Source organism: Oncorhynchus masou, chromosome 18, assembly GCF_036934945.1.
Source record: "Oncorhynchus masou masou isolate Uvic2021 chromosome 18, UVic_Omas_1.1, whole genome shotgun sequence".
NCBI lineage: Eukaryota > Metazoa > Chordata > Actinopteri > Salmoniformes > Salmonidae > Oncorhynchus > Oncorhynchus masou.
The window spans coordinates 58,399,620-58,413,517 of record NC_088229.1 but is presented as its reverse complement, the minus strand read 5'-3'; the positions used below and the strand labels follow the sequence as shown (position 1 = coordinate 58,413,517).

Here is a 13,898-nt window from a genome sequence, read left to right as displayed (position 1 = left end):
CACAAAACATTACTGGTTCAAATACTAACCCTTAACTTAACCAGTCACATTTCTTACCGAAACGTATCCCAACCCCTAAACCTAATCTTAACCAATTAGAATTTCTCCTAGCCAAGCATTAAAACAAGATGGAATACGCAAACGTCCAATCTGCCTTAAATAACCTTATTACTATGCAGGTTACAGAGGACACAAAATACCTAATTGAATCTTTTATTAGAATAGGTAAAGGAAAACCTTATAAAATGTTGCATTTGTGTCTATTCGACATGAACTGGTGAGATTTAAAACAGAACACGATGATGAATAATGAAATCGGCTGTTAGCGCAGCACACCCTGTAACTGGGTTTGTCAACAAGGGTATCCCTGCATCGAAAACACATGCCTCCAGAGTAGAACAAGCCAATAAACTATGTATGAGGGCCATAAGAATTCTGGGAAGGAATCCTTCAACTTGGGTGACCCTGTTCTGGGGTTGAGGAGGACAAAATGGGACCACCTGGCCCTCTCCATGTTGACTGGGCAGGAGGTGCCCTTGAGCTGCCCAGCAGAGTGTATGATGCTCGTTGTGGCTTTACACTTCCTTAGTCCCTTAGGCAACACATCCTCTTTTAAGAGTCCTCTCTCTCCAGTAGCTTGTTCATCCATTTTGCTCTATATTTGACTTAGTTTAGAGGGCAAACTCAAAGACGTCAAGACATAACTTTAATAAGGAAGAACCTTTATCATTCATTTGCTTTGATACGAGCACATAGATTCTCTGGTGCATCAGCATTCTATTCACAGCACTTCTCCTCCTGGCTGAGTTTGCTTTACAGGACAGTGTTATTGATCCTAACAGAGCTAATCTCAAGGAAACAGGCTCCCGTGACGAGCAGGAGGTTCAACAGCACTGAAATATAGATGGTAAGCCTCCCTTGCTGACATTTCCTAACACAGCTAGCTGGCCAGTCCCGCCCTTCCCAGTAACATACTTGTGTGTGTGTGTGTCACAGGAGGCTGCTGAGGGGAGGACGCCTCATAATAATGACTGGAATGGAATGAATGGAGCGGTATTAAACACATGGAAACCAAGTGTTTGATGTTTTCGATACCATTCAATAGTATTCTGTTCCAGCCATTACTTTGAGACCGGCCTCCCCAATTGAGGTGCGACCGGCCGCCTGTGGTGTTTGTGTGGCGGGGGGCTTGATGGTAGAGTAAACAAACACAAATTAGTTCTGTGTGTGTGTGTGTGAACCTGTGCATGGGTGTCTGTGTATCTGGATGTATTGTTTTGTGGGTATGTGGGGCAGCACACGTGTAATGTAACACCCCTGTTCCCTAGCACATGCAGTAGCTGTCGCTGTGGTTAATTTAAATTTCAGGCTCACCTTGCCCCGCCCGCTACCCCCAGACATGTTACACTGGTGTGAGTATTACAACTGCTGGGTAATGGGACACAAAGTGGGGGATAAGGTTACCCATCCAATCCCACAGAGCACAGCCCAACATGGCATTGGGTTGCAGATTAAAATGTTTCCAGCCAGGGCCTGGATGGACAGACTGTTTCCTCTTCCGGCCTAAAGTGAAGGCTATTGACGAGGAGTGAGTGAGGATGTCCCTGAATACATCTCAATAGTCTAGAGTTGCTTCTTTTCCCTGTCTGCTTTCCTTCACCTGTATGATGATTCGGAAGCCCATAAAAGCAATATGGTGGATGCCTAAAATAAACGTGCTTTCACCTGTCTAATTCTTTCAGTGTGAATGAAAGGATACCCGTCGAGGAAGCTGTGTAAGACTATTGAGATGCAAACTTTTCTCTTCCTTTTCCCCCACTCTCGCTCCCCTTCTATTGGTACACCACAGCTCCCCTGTCCCCGAATATGTGTAAGTGGATGGTAGAGTAAAAAGGCTTCCCCACTTTTGATCAAATCTCCAACCCCAGATCAACATGATCATCACAGAAGGCTGCTGAGGGGAGGATGGGCTCATAATAATGGCTGGAATGGAATGGTATCAAACATGTTTGAGTTCGATACCATTCCATTAGTTCCGTTCCAGCCATTACTATGAGTTCAATTGAATTGAAGAATTGCCCCCCCATCTATCTTCAGAGTTCGTTCTGTTAGGTGATCTAAACTGGGATATGCTTAACACCCGGCAGTCCTACAATCTAAACTAGATGCCCTCAATCTCACACAAATTATCAAGGAACCAACCAGGTACAACCCTAAATCCGTAATCATGGGCACTCTCATAGATATTATCCTGAACAACTTGCCCTCCAAATACACTTCTGCTGTTTTCAGGATCACCGCCTCATTGCCTGCATCCGCTATGGGTCCGCGGTCAAACGACCACCCCTCATCACTATCAAACACTCCCTAAAACACTTCAGCGAGCAAGCCTTTCTAATCGACCTGGCCCAGGTATCCTGGAAGAATATTGACCTCATCCCGTCAGTAGAGGATGCCTGGCTCTTTAAAAGTAATTTCCAAGCCTCCGGGTGGCGCAGTGGTGAAGAGCGCTGTACTGCAGCGCCAGCTGTGGCATCAGAGACTCTGGGTTCGTGCCCAGGCTCTGTCGTAACCGGCCACGACCGGGAGGTCCGTGGGGCGACGCACAATTGGCCAAGCAGGTTAGGGAGGGCGTAGCCGCTAGGGATGTCCTTGTCTCATCGCGCACCAGAGACTCCTGTGGCGAGCCGGCGCAGTGCGCGCTAACCAAGGTTGCCAGGTGCACGGTGTTTCCTCCGACACATTGGTGCGGCTGGCTTCCGGGTTGGATGCGCGCTGTGTTAAGAAGCAGTGCGGCTTGGTTGTGTTGTGTATCGGAGGACGCGTGACTTTCAACCTTCGTCTCTCCCGAGCCCGTACGGGAGTTGTAGCGATGAGACAAGATAGTAGCTACTAAAACAATTGGATACCACGAAATTGGGGAGAAAAAGGGGTAAAATAAAAAATAAAAAAGTAATTTCCTCACCATCTTAAATAACCATGCCCCTTTCAAAAAATGTAGAACTAATAACAGACATAGCGCTTGGTTCACTCCAGACTTGACTGCCCTCAACCAGCCCAAAAACATCCTGTTGCGGCGGACTAGCATCGAATAGTCCCCTTGATATGCAACTTTTCAGGGAAGTCAGGAACCAATACATGCAGTCAGTTAGGAAAACAAAGGCTAGCTTTTTCAAACATAACTTTGCTCTAACTCCAAATGTGAAGTCCATGGAGAATAAGAGCACCTCCTCCCAGCTGCCCACTGCACTGAGGCTAGGGAGAACTTCCTCCTGGCTACCCCAACCCCGGTCAACAGTTCCGCACCCCCCACAGCTACCTGCCCAAGCCTCCCCAGCTTCTCCTTCACCCAAATCCAGATAGCAGATGTTCTGAAAGAGCTGCAAAACCTGGACCTGTACAAATCAGCCGGGCTAGACAATCTGGACCCTCTATTTTTAGAATTATCTGCCGCCATTGTTGCAACCCCTATTACCAGTCTGTTCAACCTCTCTTTCGTATTGTCCGAGATCCCTAAAGACTGGAAAGCTGCCGCGGTCATCCCCCTCTTCAAATGGGGTGACACTCTAGACCCAAACTGTTACAGACCTATATCCATCCTGCCCTGCCTTTCTAAGGTCTTCGAAAGCCAAATTAACTAACAGATCACTGACCACTTCGAATCCCACCGTACCTTCTCCGCTGTGCAATCCGGTTTCCGAGCCGGTCACGGGTGCCCCTCAGCCACGCTCAAGGTACTAAACGATATCATAACCGCCATCGATAAAAGACAGTACTGTGCAGCTATATTCATTCATCGACCATGCCAAGGCTTTCGACAATCACAGTATTCTTATCGGCAGACTCAACAGCCTTGGTTTCTCAAATGACTGCCTCGCCTGGTTCACTAACTACTTCTCAGATAGAGTTCAGTGTATCAAATTGGAGGGCATGTTGTCTGGACCTCTGGAGGTCTCTATGGGGGTGCCACAGTGTTCAATTCTCAGGCCAACTCTTTTCTCTGTATATATTAACGATGTCGCTCTTGCTGAGGGTGATTCCCTGATCCACCTCTACGCAGATGACACTATTCTGTATACATCTGTCCCTTCTTTGGACACTGTGTTAACTAACCTCCAAATGAGCTTCAATGCCATACAACACTCCTTCCGTGACCTCCAACTGCTCTTAAACGCTAACTAAATGCATGCTTTTCAACCGATCGCTGCCCGCACCTGTCCGCCCGACTAGCATCACTACTCTGGACGGTTCTGACTTGAACTACAAATACCTAGGTGTCTGTCTAGACTGTAAACTCTCCTTCCAGACTAATATTAAGCATCTCCAATCCAAAATTAAATCTAGAATCGGCTTCCTATTTCGCAACAAAGCCTCCTTCACTGACGCCGCCAAACATAGTCAGTTCTACAAGGTTATGTTACCAATCCTCAACTTCGGCGATGTCATTTACAAAATAGCCTCCAACACTCTACTCAGCAAACTACATGCAGTCTATCACAGTAACATCCATTTCTTTCCCAAAGCCAACACCTACTTTGGCCGCCTTTCCTTCCAGTTCTCTGCTGCCAATGACTGGAACGAATTGCAAAAATCGCTGAAGTTTGAGACTCATATCTCCCTCACTAACTTTAAACATCAGCTATTTGAATAGCTTACCGATCACTGCAGCTGTACACAGCCCATCTGTAAATAGCCCATCCAATCTACCTACCTCATCCCCATAGTTTTTATTTACTTTTTTGCTCTTTTGCATATCATCATCTGCACATCTATCAGTCCAGTTTTAATTTTCTAAATTGTAATTACTTCGCTACCATGGCCTATTTATGGCCTTACCTCCTCACGCCATTTGCACACACTGTATATAGACTTTTTTTATTGTGTTATTGACTGTACGTTTGTTTATTCCATGTGTAACTGTGTTGTTTTTGTTTGTTTCGCATTGCTTTGCTTTATCTTGGCCAGGTTGCAGTTGTAAGTCTATCACTCCAGTTTTAATGAGCTAAATTGTAATTACTTCGCTACTATGACCCATTTATTTTGGTAAGTTTGAACAAGACTCTGGCAAGTGTATGCACAATGTACTGTACATACATTACACAGTAGTCACTAGGTACATAAACAATCTAGAACATGTCTGTTAACAATTTCAATGGAGAGAGGGAGGGTAGGGATGAACCATTTCCTTTAGAACAAGCCTATTTTGGGTCTGCTGAGAAAAGGATGAGTTTTTTTTCAAAATATCTTGGCCCATGGTTCGTGCCTTGGCATGCAGTATTGTCTCCCATTTCTTGAAGTTGATGTCATTGTCTTGCTCAACACACACTTGCTCCGTTTCCACTGCAACCATTTGTTCTTGCTCAACTCCTCCATGACTCCTACTTGACCAACATCAGATGTCAAAACATGCGCAATGACATCTACATCACTCCAACTGGATTGTACGTCGTTGTAATTTCCAGCACAGAGTTGTGACTCGTCTATCTACTCAGGCTTTACAGTAAGACTTCAGTACAGCACACCCTAATTCTCGCAGGATATGTCACAGAGATAAATACAAAAGCATGTAGCTGTCAGAAATGAAAATTACCAAGTAAAATAAATATGAATCCCAACATTTGACTTTCTGACTATATACTGTTTGGACCAGTTATTTACATTATTTGTGTCGCTATCAGGGAACATGGTTTAACCCTGCTGGGAGACCAATGTTTCTATACACAGACCCTATGTCCTGGGGGCCATCTTGTACATCAAGCTGCTTCACCCTGCATACATTCAAGACAGCGGAGAAATGCCAATCTCTCCCGGCTGCACACTTGCTGTAGAGTTGTATCCACCAGATTACCCATGTACAGGCAGTAGGTCTATACCAAGTATAACCGGTCCTTTTACTGTGCAAAAACATTTTATGGTATGTGTGACAAGTGACCTCGCTTGAGAACTAAAGACTCATGTTAGTTCTGGAGCTAATGCTCTAGGCTTTAGCTCAGCGAGCTAACACTGTCTTGAGTTGCGTGGAAACTTTGGGTTCAATACCCATGTCAGTAACATTTATATTGAGCACGGCAGTGAATAATGGCCTCCTTTCATGTCTAGGTTTGGTTGAATGAAGATAGAGGCCGTGTGGATTTCAGGGGTCTGGTTTGGTGGAGCTCTACATGCATGGCCAGATGTAACAATCCACATTGACTGATCACAGGCTCAGTTTTAGTGTCAAAGCATGAAGAGAAACCGGATCTGTTACAAGGAGGACTATACAACTATACAAGACATGGTTGAGAAGGGCTGACAAAACACTGCAATGTATTTAGTATAGAATTGGAATCCATAAGACAGCCTTTGGTCAATTTGTACAAATAATGTTGAAAGGAATACATAAGTCAAAACAACAGTCAATAAAACACAAATACATAATGATTTAGTCACATAAGAGAAGAGCCGTGGCTGGATGTCAGTTTGAGATTTCCCCTTTAGAAGAAGCAAATTAAGACTAGGAAGCACACCTATAGGCTGAGAGGAACCTTTTTGCTGGTGCTGATGAATGCCACTGTTGAGTCAATCAGAAACTGAGGCTTGGGTAACAAGAGGCCACAAGATGGCAGACTTGTATGAAACCCCACAGAGGCCAATTCCATTTTTATTTTACGTCACTCACTCACATCGGGGCAAATCCTAACTTCCATTTAAGAAGAATTTTCACTGATGGCAATCGAGACTAAGAGAACAGAAGTGAAACTAAGTGGAAGTTATTATTTGACCACAGTGACCACACTATCAAATCCAGAGTTTTAGGAAATGAGGATATTAATGAATCCACTGCACATGTGAGATGTGTTTTGTTTCATAAAGGTGATGTAATGTAATGTTTTGTTATAGTGGATTACTAAAATGTAGTATTTTCAGACCTGTGATGAAAACTACTGTGGAACTCTCGGTGGTCCCCCCTCCAGTATACACTGAGTATACCAAACATTAAGAACAGCTTTTGCCCTCAGAACAGCCTCAATTCGTCAGGGCATGGACTCCACAAGGTGTCTAAAGTGTTCCACAGGGATACTGTCCTGTTGACTCCAATGCTTCCCACAGTTGTGTCAAGTTAGCTGGATGTCCTTTGGGTGGTAGATCATTCGGGATACACACAGAAAACTGTTGAGTGTGAAAAAACCCAGCAGCGTGGCAGTTATTGACACAGACCGGTGACACAGACCTGGCACCTACTAACCATACCTTGTTCAAAGGCACTTAAATATTTTGTCTTGCCCATTCACCCTCTGAAGGGCACACATACACAATCCATGTCTCAAGGCTTAAAAATCCTTATTCAACCGGTCTCCCCCCCTTCATCTACACTGATGGAAGTGGATTAAACAAGTGACATCGATAAGGGATCAAAGTTTTCACCTGGATTCACCTGGTCAGTCTATGTCATGGAAAGAGCAGGTGTTCTTAATGTTTTGTATTCTCAGTGTGTGTCAGGACAGTTTCTTTGGGCTTTCCAGATACGTATGTTTTCCTCTAATTAACATTGCCTGAGGACTGGCTCAGTTTTTGGAATGTAGGAATTTCAGATAGTTTTTTTTTCTTCTCCAGAATTTAATGACTTCAATATTGCTGGTCTACACAGCTTTTCCTAACCAAAATCATAAATGTATATATGAACATTAAGTTCTGGTCATTTGTCATAATTTGCCAACCCAGGCTCTATTGTCACTTAACACAGCTGCCGAATTATAACACCATGCCAACACATTTTAAAGATGTTTTAGATGTTCAAGTTGTTTCAAGATTATTTTCATGTTCATATTACTATACATGTAGTATATATGTATTCAATTAAAATGTGTTTATAATACAGCCCATTCAATTGCAATATTTTTACACTTCCAACACTTTCACCAGAAAAGATGACTGATTCAACTCGATACTGTACAGCTAGTATTGTGATAGAAAGGGAATTCCCATCAACTAGTATAAATATAGTGGGTAAAGGCTATGATGGTATCTCACAACTTGCGTTCACTGGTTGGTCAATTGTATCAGCAAATTCCTTGAAGTGCCATCAACCCAAAGGCAATGAACATTCTGATAGGTGAGTAGTACAAGTCCCTCCTTCACTGCTGGTAGACTGACTGACTTCACAACAACTGGATATGAGAAAGAATGCAACAAGTAAAGTAAAACGTGGAATATATTCTAGTAAACAATTTATTAGATTGACAGCATTTAAACGACAAAAAAAATGTAAAATTAGGATGTTTCAACTTTTTAGTTCAGACAAAAATTATTTCAGAGAAAAAAGGATACTTTAGAGCAAGTCAAATAGTTGATGGAATCAAGGCTATCATTGAGTTATCACTGTAAAAGATAGTTTGAAGTTATAGCTATGGATTTATTTTTAAAGGTGCAGGTATTTTTGACAGGGGTTCCTGTTCCACTGATGCTATTTTTAACTAGGTTATACTCACGGGGATGTGTGTAATTTGCTAGGGCAAATGAGACAGACATTGCATATTCATATCAACCAATGATCACACAGTTTCATCACAACCCCGATTTCGACATTGCATTAAACCGGAGGTTCGGAAGCTTTAACAGAGGCAACGTTGTTCTCTACAGTTTTCGCCATTATCTGCAACATGGCCAGCTACGGTCAAAGCGCACCGATCTTGGAGTATTCTGGCGAGGCGGGTCAACTAGTCGACGATCCAGAATTCAACCTGTCCGTAGAAAACAGCAAGAGTTTGATCAAAAAGGTGTTGGATGCTATTCCAGAGACACACACATCGTGCATTCATTCTGAGGTAAGTGGATCGGCCTCGGCTAAGCCCACTAACGTTACTTCTGCCCGTGGCAGGCTGTACCAGACACCACCGTTTGTGTATCTGTGGGGAGAGTGAGCTGTATAGGCCAAATCCAATCAGATGTATTATCATTCTCCATATTACAGGAAATTTACATTTAATAGCATACACAAGCATTGAAGAAGCTGTTACCATTCTGGACGATGTTTTTATGTCTATGGTGGTCTGATCGTGCACAAAAAATGTCAACTGTAGCCTATATAGACCTACTATTACGCACAAAATGTATCCATTTTTGATAGGTGGAATCAGTTATTTTAGTTGGAAATTCCACTCAGTTTAGATAAGTACTTAATGGACGTCCAATGTTCTAATTCTAAACATTGGTTTTCTAATCCTGTCTTTTGGCTCTCAGACCCTGATTCTTAACTCGAGCAGTGAGAACAGGAAACTACAATACCTGGCGATCAACCTTGGCATTCCCTCTGCTCCCACACTCAAAGCCTTGACAGATAACTTTACTTTGGTGAGCATCAGACTCTGCACTACAGCCTCTATGCCTTATTCACGTGAATATGAAGACCAGGTTCAGGATGAAATATGTTACTACCTGGAGCCTATAGTACTATAGTGACGGCCAGACCTGCCCAGGAACAACTCTAGGCCCGGATTAGAAACTATAAGAAATATGGCATCTGAAAATGATATCAGCCCTAGAAATAAGGCATTGCTTTGACATTTGAGGTCTCTCCATCAGGAGACCTGTCTGAGACGTATGTCAGAGGGACTACAGGTGCACCAGGACCTGCTAAGAGCTGTCGTACAACGCCTGGCCAACACAGAGAGAATCACTGCACTGCTGACTGATATCAGAGATCTCCGCGTCCAGATCAACAGGGTGAGGCTACCTGTAAAATGACTTATACACCATGCACGCATACACAGTATTATAAAATCCCTTGGATTCAAATACTGTTCCGACATAAATGCTGATTGATTATAGAGTTCTTTGTAATTAGAGTTTGTATCTCCAGATGCTGAAAGCGGTCCAAGTGGAGGAGAGCCCGGTGGCGGTGCAGCCCACAGCCACAAGCCTGGCCTCTCGTCTCACTGGGGACTATGAGGTTCAGGTAGCCACACATCTGACTCTGGTGCAGCTCCAAAGCTTTGGCCAGGACATAGTCCGCAGTCTAAGGAACATAGCCCAAGCAAATGGGCTGAGCGATTGACCCAAAACTGACTTGAAATTGCCATGTTTTTATGGTGATCTATTTTATTTATTTATTTATGATCTATTTATTATTTAGTCTATTTATGATTAGATATGTATTTATAAAATGCTTAAAATATCATTTAAATGCTTTACAGTGCATTTGGAAAGTACAGTGCATTTGGAAAGTATTCAGACCCCTTGACTTTTTCCAGATTTTGTTACAGTACAGCCTTATTCTAAAATTGACTAAATTGCCCCCCCCCTTCAAATCTACACATATAATACTCCATAATGACAGAGCATAAACAGTTTTTTAGAATTTTTAGCAAATGTATATTTTGGGGCACCAGGTAGCCTAGTGGTTAGAGCATTGGGCCAGTAACCGAAAGGTTGCTAGATCGAATCCCAGAGCTATAAAAGGTAAAAATATGTAGTTTTGCCACTAAACAAGGCACTGTTACTAGGCCATCATTGTAAATTAGAATTTGTTCTTAAATTTATTTAATATATATTACATTTACATAAGTATTCACACCCTTTGCTCAGTATGTTGTTGAATCACTGTTGGCAGTGGTTACAGCCTAGAGTCTTCTTGGGTACAAGCTTGGCACACCTGTACTCCCAATCTTCTCTGCAGATCCTCTCAAGCTCTGTCAGGTTGAATGGGGAGCGTCACTGCACAGCTATTTTCAGGGCTCCAGAGATGTTCGATCATGTTCAAATCCGGGCTCTGGCTGGGCCACTCAAGGACATTCAGAGACTTGTCCCGAAGCCACTCCTGTGTTGTCTTGGCTGTGTGCTTAGGGTTGTTGTCCTGTTGGAAGGTGAACCTTCTCCCCAGTCTGAGTTCCCGAGTGCTCTGGAGCAGGTTTTTAAAAATCAAGGACCTCTCTGTAATTTGCTCTGTTCATCTTTTCCGTGATCCTGACTAGTCTCCCGGTCCCTGCCGCTGAAAAACATCCCCACAGCATGATGCTGCCACCACCATGCTTCACCGTAGGGATAGTGCCAGGTTTCCTCCAGACGCGACACTTGGCATTCAGGCCAAAGAGTTCAATCTTGGTTTCATTAGACCAGAGAATCTTGTTTCTCAGTCAGAACCTTTATGTGCCTTTTGTCAAACTACACATGGGCCTTTTACTGAGGAGTGGCTTCCGCCTGGCCACTCTACCATAAAGGCCTGATTGGTGGAGTGCTGCAGAGATGGTTGTCCTTCTGGAAGGTTCTCCCATCTGCATAGAGAAACTCTAGAGCTCTGTCAGAGTGACCATCGGGTTCTTGGTCACCTCCCTGACCAAGGCCCTTCACCCCCGTTTGCTCAGTTTGGCCAGGCGGCCAAGTCTAGGAAGAGTCTTGGTGGTTCCAAACTTATTCCATTTAAGAACGATGGAGGCCATAGTGTTCTTGGGGACCTTCAATGCAGCAGACATTCACCTCAGGATTCACCGGAGCTCAATTTTGAGTCTCATAGCAAAGGGTTTTAATACTTATGTACATTTTTTGAAGCGCCAATCCGCGCTCCTTAACACTTGCCCGCTTATCCCGGGAAACCAGCCGCACCAATTTGTCGGAGGAAACACAGCTCATTTGACCGCCGAAGTCAGCCTGCAGGCGCCCGGCCTGCCACAAGGAGTTGCTAGAGTGTGATAAGCCAAGTAAAGCCCCCCGGCCAGAACTGCCAATTGTGCAACGTCCTATGGGACTCCCGGTCACGGCCGGTTGTGACATAGCCTGGGATCAAACCTGGGTCTGTAGTGATGCAGTGCCTTAGATCGCTGCGCCACTCAGGAGGCCCTGTTTTTTTATTTTGTATAAAACCCGTTTTCGCTTTGTCATTATGGGGTATTGTTTGTAGATAAATGTAATCCATTTTAGAATAAATCTGTAACATAACAAAATGTGGAGAAAGTCAAGGGGTCTGAATACTTTCCAAATGCACTGCAAGCCTACTCAATAATTCGCCTGTATGCTTTGTGAGCAACCCTTGTAGTAAGCTTCATAAGCTGTTATCAACTTTTGTCCCAGGGTGTCATTGAGGAAGTTTTTTTAGGGGTTATACATGAATCCACCATTTGTATTTCATAAGTTCTATGAAAATGTACTGTTTTTTACAGAGACAATTGCTTGCAAGTATCTGTATGTTATACTTCATTTTGGAGTTATTGGTACATTTTATTTTGTCAAATGCAATGCATTAGCGCTCACCAAATATACACTGAACAAAAATAAACATGTTCGTCCCATGTTTCATGAGCTGAAATAAAAAAAGAACCCAAAAATTTTCAATATGCACAAAAAGCTTCTTTCTCTAAATTGTTTAGTTTACACCCCTGTTAGTGAGCATTTTTCCTTTACCAAGATAATCCATCCACCTGAGTGGTTGTGGCATACCAAGAAGCTGATTAAACAGCATGATCATTACATACCTTGTACTTGGGACAATACAAGACCACTCAGAAATGTGCAGTTTCATCACACAACGCAATGCTACAGATGGCTGAAATGTCCACCAGAGCTGTTTGCCAGAGAATTGTATGTTTATTTTTCGACCATAAGCCACCTCCAGATAAGTTTTAGAGAATGTGGCAGTACATCCAACCGGCCTCACAACCGCAGACCACGTGCATGGCGTCGTGTGGACGAGTGGTTTGATGTTGTCAACTTTGTGAACAGAATACCCCATGGTGGCTGTGTGTTTATGGTATTTTTATTTTTATTTCACCTTTATTTAACCAGGTAGGCTAGTTGAGAACAAGTTCTCATTTACAACTGCGACCTGGCCAAGATAAAGCATAGCAGTGTGAACAGACAACACAGAGTTACACATGGAGTAAACAATTAACAAGTCAATAACACAGTAGGAAAAAAAAGGGGAGTCTATATACAATGTGTGCAAAAGGCATGAGGAGGTAGGCGAATAATTACAATATTGCAGATTAACACTGGATTGATAAATGATCATGTGCAGGTAGAGATATTGGTGTGCAAAAGAGCAGAAAATAAAATAAATAAAAACTGGGGATGCGGTAGGTGAAAATGGGTGGGCTATTTACCAATAGATTATGTACAGCTGCAGCGATCGGTTAGCTGCTCAGATAGCTGATGTTTGAAGTTGGTGAGGGAGATAAAGGTCTCCAACTTCAGCGATTTTTGCAATTCGTTCCAGTCACAGGCAGCAGAGTACTGGAACGAAAGGCGGCCGAATGAGGTGTTGGCTTTAGGGATGATCAGTGAGATACACCTGCTGGAGCGCGTGCTACGGATGGTTGTTGCCATCGTGACCAGTGAACTGAGATAAGGCGGAGCTTTACCTAGCATGGCCTTGTAGACGACCTGGAGCCAGTGGGTCTTGCGACGAATATGTAGCGAGGGCCAGCCGACTAGAGCATACAAGTTGCAGTGGTGGGTAGTATAAGGTGCTTTAGTGACAAAACGGATGGCACTGTGATAAACTGCATCCAGTTTGCTGAGAAGAGTGTTGGAAGCAATTTTGTAGATGACATCGCCGAAGTCGAGGATCGGTAGGATAGTCAGTTTTACTAGGGTAAGCTTGGCAGCGTGAGTGAAGGAGGCTTTGTTACGGAATAGAAAGCCGACTCTTGATTTGATTTTCGATTGGAGATGTTTGATATGGGTCTGGAAGGAGAGTTTGCAGTCTAGCCAGACACCTAGGTACTTATAGGTGTCCACATATTCAAGGTCGGAACCATCCAGTGTGGTGATGCTAGTCGGGCATGCGGGTGCAGGCAGCGATCGGTTGAAAAGCATGCATTTGGTTTTACTAGCGTTTAAGAGCAGTTGGAGGCCACAGAAGGAGTGTTGTATGGCATAAGTTATGGACAATGAACACAATTGCATTTTAGCAATGGCAATTTGAATGA

General features: G+C 43.6%; 1 protein-coding gene across 2 annotated transcripts; it reads left to right on the top strand.

Moving 5' to 3' along the window:
• The first annotated feature begins 7,999 nt into the window (after positions 1-7,999).
• Positions 8,000-12,300, top strand: csf3a (colony stimulating factor 3 (granulocyte) a). Of its 2 annotated transcripts, none has more exons than XM_064923924.1 (5): positions 8,000-8,092; positions 8,620-8,804; positions 9,220-9,330; positions 9,562-9,702; positions 9,839-12,300. In XM_064923924.1, exons 1-5 carry the CDS (start codon positions 8,077-8,079, stop codon positions 10,031-10,033), a joined length of 648 nt encoding a protein of 215 aa, XP_064779996.1. In that variant the 5' UTR covers positions 8,000-8,076; the 3' UTR covers positions 10,034-12,300. The 2 variants fall into 2 exon arrangements, with proteins under 2 accessions (XP_064779996.1, XP_064779995.1); XM_064923923.1 differs by lacking the exon at positions 8,000-8,092 and adding an exon at positions 8,100-8,172.
• The last annotated feature ends 1,598 nt before the right edge of the window (positions 12,301-13,898 follow it).

Coding starts and splice junctions, on each gene's coding strand:
- csf3a (XM_064923923.1), top strand. Junction 8,805..9,219: donor CATCGTGCATTCATTCTGAG/GTAAGTGGATCG, acceptor TTTGGCTCTCAG/ACCCTGATTCTTAACTCGAG. Junction 9,331..9,561: donor TGACAGATAACTTTACTTTG/GTGAGCATCAGA, acceptor TCTCTCCATCAG/GAGACCTGTCTGAGACGTAT.